The 12,975-nt window shown below is 38.9% G+C and overlaps 1 protein-coding gene across 1 annotated transcript in view; it reads left to right on the top strand.

The window, feature by feature from the left end:
- Window positions 1-12,975, top strand: part of RFX4 (regulatory factor X4) — a 96,464-nt gene that overhangs the window by 41,270 nt on the left and 42,219 nt on the right. The window contains exons 5-8 of the mRNA XM_064457069.1: window positions 4,697-4,758; window positions 9,807-10,020; window positions 10,858-10,935; window positions 12,701-12,864. Coding sequence (XP_064313139.1) covers window positions 4,697-4,758; window positions 9,807-10,020; window positions 10,858-10,935; window positions 12,701-12,864 — 518 coding nt within the window. The remainder of the gene's footprint in view (window positions 1-4,696; window positions 4,759-9,806; window positions 10,021-10,857; window positions 10,936-12,700; window positions 12,865-12,975) is intronic.

Genomic DNA, 12,975 nt, shown 5'->3' with positions numbered 1-12,975 from the left:
GCCTAAAAATCCTACACTTCTCATATAAGATTGAGGATATCAGTGTTGTGTTTCACAGTGGTGAGAATAAGGAAAGCATAGAATCATAGAATCATTAAGGTTGGAAAAGACCTGTAGGATCATCAAGTCCAACTGTCAACCCAACACCACCATGCCTCCTAAACCATGCCCTGAAGTGCCATGTCTATACGTTTTTTGAACACCTCCAGGGATAGTGACTCTGCCACCTCTCTGGGCAGACTATTTGAATGCCTGATCACTCTTTCAGTAAAGAAATTTTTCCTAATATCCAATCTAAACCTCCCCTGATGCAGCTTGAGGCCATTTCCTCTTGTCCTATCCCTAGTGACTTGGGAGAAGAGACCGACACCCACCTCACTACAACCTCCTTTTACATAGTCGTAGAGAGCGATAAGGTCTCCCCTCAGCCTCCTCTTCTCCAGGAAGAGAGCCACATAGCTTTGTGGGAATATAGTTATATTTGGTATCACTGTTTTTCCCCCTGATTTGTTTTGGCATCTCATACCATAGAAGGATTTCGATGGAATAATTGGAAAACATAAAGTTCACAGTTTGTTAGTGAATGCAATGAGGAGTGATGGGTCATGGTGTAGGGATGAAGGCAGAATAGATAATACATTCCTCATTGTAAAGCTGGGACTGGCTCTGCTTTTGTTGGAATGCTACAGTGCTGGAGATGTGAGGAGAGATGCAGTGGCAGAAATTACAGCTGGCAGTAATCAGGATGAAGGAATGCACCTTTGCATCCATTTGTGGGTAACAGAACAACTCCTGCAGTTAGCCATGTGTAAGGTTAATAGGTTGTGCAGACTGGAATACAGACCTTTACAGAGGAAGTGCATTTTTCTAGTTGTTGCTCATAAATATTTCTCTGTTTTGCATGGGTCCTTAAGTAACTTATTTCACTTTTATTCCATTATTTTAAGAATGACCAAAATTACAAGTAACTTGATGTTTAATTCATGTTTATTCAGATACCTCTATTAGGTTTAAAAAGCCAAAATGGGATAAAAATCCTGTTAGTTCTAAGATATGTGCAATATATGTTGAATGTTGTACTACCAGCACTGTAATCTCTGTGTGAGAGAATCATATAAGAAGACTTTTCTTTCCTACGTTCACTTTGCCTGCCCCATACATTCACGGAAAGGTTACTGCCTGTTAGAAAGAAAAAAGTCCCCTTATGTTCTACCTGCACAGGCATTCCTAAATCCATTAGGATTGTCTGCAAAACAGTTAAACAAATGATGACCTGGATATACTAGTCCCCCGAAAATGGGTAAATTATACATACGTTGTTTTATAAAGTAATTAATTCTATCTGTATACAGTAGACAATCACCAAAAGAACTATGGAGTTTCACAAAGATAGGAAGTTCTTAATTTTTTTTTTTAATCAAGAAAAGCATACAAGAGCTTTCATAGGCAGAAGGCAAGATCAGGTCTTGAGCAGGGTACAGAAGAAAGAGATGGAGAACACAACTGGAGTTTAGGAACTGGGAAAGAAACTGAAGGAACGTTGGTTTCTGAGGCTAACATACTAGGAAGAGAAGTTATCTGCATGTGAAACTCCTAGTCTACATCTGCCTCAAAATCAAAATGCAAAGTAGCATAAAATAATGCCTAACAGTCAAAACTGCCACATAATTTAGGTGGAATTTTACTTGGAAAATGTAAAACCTGAACCCTTTTACTCAGCAGATATCATAGGGCAGCAGGATTTGTGGGCATTTTGGAGAAGTACGAGATGAAATTTCAGTTCCATTGAAGGACAGTGGTAAAAGGCCCGTTCGCTCCAAAATTTCCTTGGATACCACCCATGAGATCCTTTTACCACTGCTTCTGTTGAGAAGCCAGCGCTGCTGTGAGAACGGGAGCTGGGCTCCATTCAGAAAGCAGCTCAAACTACGTGGTCTGGTCTTGATTCGTTCGCTTGCGCAACCCCACTGCAATGATGAAAGGAAAATGATCCAACTTGGTTTTCAGACCTGAACCTGAATTTTCATGTCTGACAATTAGGAACCTCCTTCCCTCCCCACCCAGCTGTAAAATTATCTCATTTTCTCTGTAGGTCTTTAAAAGTTAATAAACATGTAACACAAAGATTAGGTTTTTATAGGGTGATATTTCAGGCTGAAAGCATGATTTAAAAATCAATGTTTTGGACCCTCTGCTTTTTCCATTGATTTCAGCATGCAGTGAACTCCACTTTGTCCTGCCTGGTCTGACTTCCTCTCTCCTTCAAGGAAATTTCACTGCCTTTGGCAATATCACTACAGAGGGATTTGCATAAACATAGCTGAATATAAACTTTTATATGAACGACTAGTTCGTTTAGTACTTGACTTTTTTTATTCCAAACGCAATTACCCATGCTCATGTGTACCAGCACCCAAGCATAAGTATGCCATGTTATGCATATTTACATATGCAGGATTAGATCAAAAAGTCCTGACATTTTTTCCCAAAGGTTTGCTAGATTTTATTTTATTTTATTGTAAATTATTGGTAAAGAGTATTTGAAGTGATGCATACTTTTCAGCTGTATTCTGAAAGGTGTACCTCATTGTTTAAAATGTGCTGGATTTAAAAAAGAAACAAAGAAAAGAAAAAGGGATCATCTGATCAACTGCTCCATTTTTCTTCTCTTTTCCTGATCACCTCTGCCCTGGTATGTAGAAATTGGCTGATTTATTTAAATCCCAGGAACTCCCACGGCATATGGTTCATAAAGTACCATTTACAGTGTGCATTGTAACACTTCATCACTACTAGAAAGACTTTGAAAATAATATGGGCTCATGTTGTTCCAAAAATAAAAAACAGGGTAAAAGTATCTCTTATATTAAGATTTACTATTGAGTCTACTGCTGTAAAATCATGGTTTTTTGGAAAGGAATGGTATTTTCTGAATGACAACTGCCACCCCAAAAAAATTGTTTTTAAAAAATCCCCTAACACCAAAAAACCATCCTCAGAAAGTAGTTCTTCAACACTGCCTTTTTTCCCACAGCCTTGTGGAGCCCCCAACCCTGTCTGCAGAAAATGAAAGAGAGAGGGGTGGGATTAATGTGTAATTAAAGGGAATTTGGAAGGCTGAGATGTTGCGGAATGTTAGATCAGTAGCTGGAACAGCATGTGGTGTTCTTTAGGCAGGCTTCATTGAATCCATACAAAAAAAGAAAGAAGGGCTGCTTGCCTGTCTGCTCATTTATCAAACAGCTAGGCTGAACTTTCACAGCTCCACAAAAGTGTTTTACTGTTTGCTGAAGTTTTGCTCCAGAAATTAAAGCTGAACAACCTAGCGACTCTGAGTCTATGCTGCATTTTTGACATCAGCCACGTTGTGCAAAGCTCTTGGAAACCAATGCAGGTCAATTTTTAAGTGATAGAAAGAGAAGCTGATTATACATTTGCTAAAGAAAAAAAATATTACTGAAGAAATGGTCCAATATGTATGTGACATTGTAACGTCTTTATTTATATAGCACCTTTTGATCCAAATACGTGTTCCAGAGCTTTCAGTCATCAATCAGGATTAAATATTTATCACAGTGGCAAAATGGCTCATGAAGAAAAAAAAAATCTATATTATTTAATCAATTTTAATTGATGTTTTCTTCTGGTTGGGCAGTTGTATGCCTGTTCTTCTTTAATATTAGTTGGTGTCCCCCTGAAAGAGGAAACATTTAACAATTTATATAATGAAAACACAATTAAAATAGATTATAAATTTAGAAGGGGAAGAAATTCCTTTTGCAAGTGAATCTTCAAGGCTTGCTGCAGGCTTTCTTACATGGCTTTTTTGCAAGAAGAATTTTCCTCCTACTGCAGACCACACTAAGAATGAGGTTCAGTCCTGTGAGGTGCTGAGCTCTGCCTTTCCAGCAACTACAGCAGAGCTTTCTCATCAGGACTAGCCTGGTTGACAGAGGCTCTGATTACTGAAGGCACAATTTACATTCATTAATCCATTTCCTTAAACGCATCTGGCACTAGAGGAGTTTTGTTTTACAGTAGCAATGTTCTTTTAGTCTTTGCTGACAGACTACAGTCCAGATTCTTGATGATACCCTGCTGTTTCTGAGATGCACTTGTTTTCCATAGAGGACAAATTGATTACGAGCTATCTTTACAAATGCAACAGTAAGTCTTTCTTGGTAGAAGTGGTGCCCCTGTCAAATACCAAAATCTTTTCAGGGAGTCATCTTTTAGAAAAGTGAATGTTTAATGGCAGGATTGTGAAGGTCTTTAAAGGTCTGTGGCCTCCAAAACTCTCAAAAGGGGAGTTCCCTCTATTTGCAGCAAAACCAATTTCGTTGATCATGCAAACTGACATTAATAAGTAACAGGCCAATTCTAAGTACAATCCTCCTTAGTTTAGAGGCAGAACTGATCTTACATTTTTAAGAAACTGTATGCTACTCTAACAACTTCAAAAAGTCTTTATTTAAATTAAAGGTAGTTAATGGAATTATACTGAATTTTAAAGTCTCCTTCCCCTTTTTCAGTAATGGAAAAAATGAAAAGCTTTATTTCTGAGTTCTCCTGCCATGTATTTTGCTGATGTACAGTACAGTTTTTCTGCTTTTCTGATTTAACAGCCCATATTTAATTAATTATTAGTAAATGTGCTTTCCATTTTTTTCCTAATATCGGTTCTATTTATTTGCAGATAATACGGCAACAGTTTCCACAGCTAACGACAAGAAGACTGGGAACCAGAGGCCAATCAAAGTAAGCAGTGTATGGTATTATTACCATCTCACACGGGGCCCCATTTGGCTCTGGCTTTACTGAATAGAATAGTATAAGATCAGGGAATAATTTGTCCCATTGGGGACTTAAAACCCAATTTTGAATGAGGTTCAATTGTAGTCTTTATTTGTCTTATTGATTCAGCAGTGATCCTGCAAAGGTAGTCTAACAGAGGCCTTTTGCTGATTTCATCAGCAATATTTTCCATATTGTTCCTATAATGTTTTTCATCTCAACTCACTTTACACAATGTAACGGACATTCACACTCAGGAGTAATGGAGCTACTGTTGGAGGCTGGGAAATGACAGCTGGTTAACATCATATTTCCATTTAGAGGAAAAGTGGCAGAAAGCTATCTGGAATTTAGGTAGGAACGTACACTGGCTAAACTGAAATTGTTCACAAACCTGGATTTAACTCCTACTTTTCCCATGTAATGAAATCCAACATATCTTTAAGTGATCAAGGAATTAGTTTATTGCCTTACCCAAAAGATACTTCCTGAAAACAGTTCATCCTCATTCCAGAATGAGAAATTGGTTCAGAAAGAACAATGCACTTCCTGGAGTATAGGACTTTTTCCAATTGTTGACAAGATGTGATTCTACCAATATATAAAGAGGATACAGTCAGCCTTTTAGACTTTTTTCTGACTGTGGAGTCCATGAAATTTTTCCAAGGGAGCTTTGGATCTTTATATGGCAAACATAAGCTCTCTCTCTCTCTCTCTCTCTCTCTCTCTCTCTCTCTCTCTCTCTCTCTCTCTCTCTCTCTCTCTCTCTCTCTCTCTCTCTCTCTCTGCTTTTCTTCATTAGCTTTCACAGAAACCTACAAGGTAGTCTCTGTAGATCACAAGTGGAAAACTATGTGGGGGGGAATGAAAACCTGGAGCAGCGTGTTTGCAAAATTCTGCTGGTAAAGCTTCTCTTTTAAAACAAAGCCTAGAAACACATTATTGCTAAATGCGGAGAAACAAACATGCTATGAGAATTGAACTTACATACTAAAGCTAAGATGATCCACTCTTTAAAGAAAAAAAGAAATTAAGATACTAAGAGATATGCCATTAAAAATAACTTTGCTCTTCTAACAAGTGGTCCATGCCAAGCAGTATCTCTTTGATGGGACCAAATGTCCTTTCCCCCATCTTGAGCTTCTCCTAATTTTTATAACTAAGCTTTTTTTTTCCTAGAGCAGTCATATTTAAGCAGCTAACTGAACATTTGAAATCTCTTCCCAAATGCAAATTCAGAGCTACCATAACATCAGTCATAACCGCTACCAGAAAACTCTCACGTGCAAATTCTGGGCTAGTCCGACACTATATTCAGAAAGCATGATAGGTCTGGACTTAGAGAATCAGGGTTTAGCACTGAATATATAGTTCTTTGGAAGTTCATAAAGACAGAGTGAAAGTGTGCACAAGTTGCTTTATGGAGGCATTCATATGAGAGTACCTTCTGTAAGCCATCAAATCACTCTGACATTGGCTACAACTTTGTCTTCCTGTTTAATGAAAAGAATGAGCACTGCTATGTTTCCAAACTGGAGCTCCTCCCACAGCTCCAGGAGTCTCTCTGAGAGGGCAAGATGCTCTTGATCTGCTGACTGAAGCTGTCTTGTGTCTCCAAAAGCTATGTCTCTTTACTCTCAATGAGGCCAAAAATCTATGAGATTTAATATTTCTTGCATATTTTCCCCCTAACCTGCATGCCTATCAGAGGGGCTTTCAGGCCACACATTCCCCTCATACCACCTTTGCAATGGTGCTGTTCCCTATCTAGCAAATAAGAAGGGGTTTCTGTAAAGTGTGCTGTCTGTGATCTGCAAAATCCTTGGCCACTGAGAGTCCCTGGTCACCCCTGTGAGGGAGATCATAGTCACTCAAGTTTCACAGCCTCAGTAGGTATGAAATTGTGTTCTTCTGCTCCAAAAGAGGATGCCTACATCTTTGTCAGTGGTTAAGACCCCAAGGATTATAGCATACAGAGCAGTCCTCCTCACTTGATCCAATGAAGAGGAGAGGTATAAACACACACATATACCCCGGCCCCATGCACACTGTACTACTTTACAATAAATACACTTCTTTCTAGACCCAGCATAGCTGGAACTGAACTCTAGTTTTGTTTTCAGAAAGATCTAACTGCATTCCAATTAAGTGTTAGGTAAATAAATTACTTTAGGCATTAACACTTCAGTCCCTTTATCACCAGCTGTGCTGACCGATTGCTGCCAGTATGATTCTCATTCCACTTCCCTGCTACTGCCAAAGGAAATTCAGCCATAGAAGTGGTTAAGATTATCTGACTTCACACTGTTCTGCCTTCAGTCTTTTTATAGCATGGTTGCCTTGTAACATTAGAAAGTTCAGAGCTACAATGGTGCTATACTCTTGGTCATCAGTTGTGAGGCTTTCTTTTTTGCAGCTGGGTTTATTGCTGTAAGCATGCAGCTGTTCTCTATCTGAGCTTAAAAACAATTCCAACACAGGTGAGCCATGAGAAGGCAGCTAAAGATAAAAGACGATGTCTTTCTGTACTGCAGCTTGAAACTCTTCAGTTATGTACACAAGAGGTTAGTTAAACTGATGGAAACTACATGGTGTGAAGGGAATTTTACATCTTTCTTTAAAGGAGTGCTGCAGATAGCAGATCCATGGAAGGAAAAAGCATTCTACTATTTACCACAAAAATAATTGCGTAGTCTGCGTATTCTTCTTTACGGATCAAAATTTCAAGCCCTGTTTACTAATTTACTGAATTATTTTTTCTCATAAAAATACAGAAAAGTGCGTGGAAAATAACCTTTTAAACTGTACCAGTGAGTTTTTGCCATTTTGGGTGGTAAAATTACTGAAGGAGGAAGCTATCTGGAAAAATTTCAGAGTTAATTTGGCTACCTGGAAAACTCTTTTATGCAGTTTACTGCCAAGTGAAATATACCAGAGATTAAAAAATGCACAGGGAAATTCTACTAAATTTTCCAGACTTTCATTCCTTTTGTTTTCTTGAATTGATTTAAGAGGAAACTTATTACAAAAGACTGACCCCTGTTTAAGTTATACAAACCTCTCAGTCCATCTAGAACTTTTGCAGTCCTGCCTGCTGTGACCTTTTCCCTTTTTCCCCCCACTTTCCCTCAGCAATTTGTGGTGCTAACTTAAAAAACTGCAGCATTTCCTTTCGGTTTCCCCAGGCCCAGACATACCACACAGGATGTATGTGAGCTTTATAGCTCTTCCGTGCAGTGCATGCATGGCAGCTGCTAGAGACCAAAGTGGGGACTTGAACTGCAAGCTGGAGATGTTACCATTCTAGCTAAAAAGCCAAACTTCTACAGCTGGTGTTATAACCCCAGTGTTAGCGCAAGCTTGCTATTAGCTACCTGTAAGAGGTTAGGACTGATCTGGAGCCTGGTTTCTGGTGTGGAATATACATTTTGGCCTAAGCCCTGATGGGCAGATTTAGAGCAGATAGTGTGGATTTCTAAGGTATTGAAGCTAGGAAATCTCATTCATACCATGTCAGCTTAATGTTTTAATAAATCTCACTTTTATTATTCAATATTGAGTTTAAGATAGCTTTTATTTTTAATGGACAACATGGAACGTTCTCAGTGGATGTGGCAAGGGAGCCATGTACTGGAAGTTGCTACAACTATCCAGGCCTCCTCTCAGCCCATCTGTGCTGATAGACAACATTAGGGCTTCCAGCTTTTTGCCACCACTTTCTGCTGGAGATTATGACATGCACAGATCTGTAAGTGAAAAAGGGAAAAAAGTTGCCTGAGTTAGTTTAAACTACCATCACTTAGATGCTACTTTTCCAATAATTTAATTGATGAACTTTGTAAAACCAGCTGATTTTGCCTAAAGCAAACTTGGGTTCATTCAAGTGAACAGATCTGCTGTCAGCACTCTGAAATCAGTAACCATCTGGGGAGTACAGCAAATATCCAGAGATGGTAACTTCTGCCACCACAGTGGGATCCAGAAGACAGTGTCTCATCATGGTCTGATAGACTTGATAGGCAGTAAGGTGAGAACTGGAAGATCATTGAAAATTCCCTCTAGGAAAGTAGGGTGAATCAAAAATATACGAGCAATACAATCTTGGGATGCCTTTTGTAATCATTGAAAATTTAGCTGATAGGCTGGTGATGCCTACAGCTGAGAAACGGAAATAAAAGTCAGCAAATTATGGAAAGAATAAGATTATCTTTGCTGCTTTGATGCAAGACTTAGACTAGATAACCGGTGCTTCCATTAACACTTGCAATAAAGCTAAGTTGTAGCACGAACTCATGCCGTAAGGCCACCAATCCATTTTTATAGCACAGCCACACAGTGTAACTCCCGCTGTGGTCTGCACAGAGTTAGTGTGTTGTGTAGTATCCCTCACTGATCTAAGCCCAGTGCTGATGCTAAGTTATGAAGCAAATAATTTTGAACTGTACATTTCCTATCATTCACTGCTTTCTAGCACAAGACTTTTTCTCCCCCCTCTTTTCATTGAAGTGTTTTAAATTTTTGAAACGTTTCTGATCAACTCATTTGCAATAAAGACTCAAGCTTTTCAGGGATCAAAACAGCCCTCAACAGTCTGAGAATCAGGGAGCTAAATAACAACAGAAGGGCCAGTCCGGAGGGTCTGTACCTCTGCTTATTGCTAAACTAAAGGAGCAGCTGCACAGCAGAGCTCTGCCAACAAGTAGCTTTAGGAAGCTTTTTTTTTAATACTAAGAAAAAAAATGGAAGTCCATTATTTTCCTACCCTGCAACAGAGTCAGCTTTATTAACTCTGAAGAGAGCTACTTTTACCAGAAGGAATGATAACTGGAAGCCCAACACATTATTGCAATGTTCTGCTCCTGAATCAATGCTTGATAATAATATATAAACTATTGCACGGTCTGTTTTTCCGTAGAAATCATTAGCATTATCAGTTCCTCTCACCTCATATCTTTTTTTTAAAAAAATTTTTAAACAATCTGCTTTATAAAATATACATCTCTGTGTATCAGGTACCATTATTATGGAATTGCAGTGAAAGAAAACTCCCAGTATTATGATGTGATGTATTCTAAAAAAGGAGCAGCCTGGGTCAACGAAACAGGAAAAAAAGAAGTAACCAAACAGACAGTGGCGTATTCACCACGATCCAAACTGGGAACATTACTGCCAGAGTTTCCAAATGTCAAAGATCTAAATCTGCCAGCCAGTCTGCCAGAGGAGAAGGTAACACTTTAGAAATCTTTTCTCAGCTTGTCTTGGGTTTTTTTTCCCTGCTGTGGGTGAAAGCTTTATCTAAAACATAAAGACTTTAAATTAGAGTAAGTTTAATAATGCTTTGACTTTATTTATGGGGGGACTTAATTACTTCATGTAATAGGAAGAAATATCTTCCCTTAAAATAGGCAGCTGACACTATCAGCTGTACAATATTTCTAAAGCCTGTGCACACTTTTTTAAAGTTACATTACATACAGCAGGTGAGGTTTGAAGGTAACTGGTTTTAAATATGTTATAGCTCTTTAATCTGTGAACACATTTGAGGGCAATCTGAAAAACATTTCTGATGCTTTCTTGAGCAGAGAGGGACTTAGTGCATTTCTTATCCTTCTAGACTAGAAATCAAGAGAATCCTATCTACACATATGACAAAAGTGCCCTGGCTGCTCTTGGCTGAGCTCACTAGTTTTCTGATGCTATTCACATGTGTAGTATCAATGTAAAGTGGACAAAAGAACAGGGTTTTATAGTTCTTTATGTCCTAATTAGGGCCACATTCTCGTCTTTGATCTCACTGAGGCTTTTTGCTCCTCTTACATTTGAAGAATTCCCATTGACATAGAAAAATCCATGAATTCAAAGGGAGAATTTACTTTTAAGAAGAAAACTCATCTTAAAGCTAATCTAACTAATCTAACTAGACTCTAACCGATTTCATTATTTTTGCAATTGTGCGTAGGTGAGATAAGAAAAAAATTACTTTTTTGTGCTCTATATTCTGATAGTTTTAAAAGCCGATTTCTTAAAGTAGAATGATCTTTTGTGTGTCTCACTCTTTTTCAGGTTTCTACCTTTATTATGATGTATAGAACTCACTGTCAGAGGATACTAGACACTGTAATAAGAGCAAACTTTGATGAGGTATGGTTGGAAAGTACAGTTGTAGTTTAATGATACATAAGGTGTTAATGGATCTGAGAGCTTATTTGGAATGTGATATTACACACATGGTTTTGTGCTGGCCGATCCTTTTCATGAATGATGAACAATAGCTGTGCTTGAGTACATGATATATGGCCAATAGTGTTGAATTTCAGTTATAACACTGTGCAAGTTAGAGGAACGAAAGCAACGGGAATGTTTTTGTCTCTTCATTCTCCAGCAAGATTAAGGTAGCAATATCCCCATACAAGAAGATGGACCATCCAGCTCTTACAACTCAAGAAGTGTGCCCACCACCACTTTTCTAAGCTTCGAGTTGGGACTGAGCTCTGTTTGAATGAATTATTCTAAGCATTCAGCACAAACCCAGGGCAGGTGCCACAGTCAAATCGGTGGGCTCTGATGGTCTATTAACAATGGTGCAGGGCAGTGGGGGCCCTACAGCCTCCCAGACATCCCAGAAGGCTGTAGCTGAAGTCCCCAGTTGCTCAGTTGTACTACAGTGCAGCTAGGAACACATATACTGCTCAGCAGCTGATACAATCCATTAGAGGTGGATAAGGTTTGTACTTGCTGCATATCTGACTGAATCTGAGGTTTTTCTGGCTGCGCATGCATACAGCTCTGTGATCAGAACTGAAAAATAAAACATTACTGGAATGCAAGCAGTTTTATCTTACATTTGGAGAAGGCCTCTAGCCCAGGAAAACAAATCTGACTATAGAAATGCTGAGGGCATGATTCAAATATGACATCCAGGTCCTGGAAAAAATCAAAGGAATCGGGTCTTTCGACTCTGCCTCTGAACAATGGCAAGAAATTAATTGCTTTTCTTCTTCTCACTGTTTAATTCTCACACTCCCCTGGTTTAAAGCTGAGGCCCTTTTAAGACCTTGTACTCAGTCTAGATGTTTCCATGTGAGAGAAATATGTGACACGTACTCATAATGTTTTGCTGGATGAGTCTCAGAATTCTTTCTTAAGAGCAGCAACAATATATAAATGGCAAATATTCTTTACTGCACCTGGTGTGGTTACTTATTTCATTACAGATTTTGGGCAAAAAGTTATGACTTATGAATGTCGATGTTCTGACCCCAGTAGAACTGATCATATCATTCAGTGAACAACACCTTTACTTCCTAAATGAAAATTTTCAGAGGTACATGTTGCTGTGTCTGAAATCTCCTCCCTGTTTTCTTTTTTGTTTTTCTCCATTCTTTCTCCTCTTTCCTTCATAGTGGAGGAAAGAAGAAATCCAAAAGTGTAGTGTTTCTTTCCAAAATGGATACAGAAAATAGTATATTGACCCCTGTAAGGCATGTGCTATCCTCCTCTCCCTCCCTACACTGAGCCCTAGGTTGCATTCCTTTGTATATAGAGACAGAGAGCAAAGAGAGAGAAAAAGGTTTGACATATGGGAGCCGAAGGGCTACACTCACCAGCCATCCACAGAAGGTAAAAATACAGTGGTTCCCACGGGTGTCTCTACTGTATTAACAAAAAGACACCCTGTCACCAACTCAGAGTGTCTCCTCACCCTTTGGTTGATTATCCCATTGTGTGCTGCATTACAGTATAAACCTGTTTAGTTAAGGAACATGCCTTGCCTGTATTGTACACCATCAGTCCAGCTCTGGGGCTGAAACAAATGCTATATAAGCACGGTCATTTAAGGAAAATGGCATTCGTGGCCTTTGATTATGTTTCACTTAAGGATTCCTGCTTCTTCTTGTGTTTGCAGGTTCAAAGTTTTCTTCTGCACTTTTGGCAAGGGATGCCTCCTCATATGCTGCCTGTATTGGGTTCTTCAACTGTAGTGAATATAGTAGGAGTGTGTGATTCAATTCTGTACAAAGCAATTTCTGGAGTTTTAATGCCAACAGTACTACAAGCATTACCTGACAGGTCAGTACAGCTAGCAGCACTGACCTCTTTTAGCTCAGCTGTCTTCGTTATACATCTTTTCTTCAAGAATGGCATCAGTTCTCAGAGAGCTGCTTGCTGCCACCTGTTTCC

The sequence above is a fragment of the Phalacrocorax carbo genome, chromosome 1, assembly GCF_963921805.1.
Source record: "Phalacrocorax carbo chromosome 1, bPhaCar2.1, whole genome shotgun sequence".
Classification (NCBI taxonomy): domain Eukaryota; kingdom Metazoa; phylum Chordata; class Aves; order Suliformes; family Phalacrocoracidae; genus Phalacrocorax; species Phalacrocorax carbo.
This window is presented reverse-complemented; position numbering and strand designations above follow the sequence as displayed.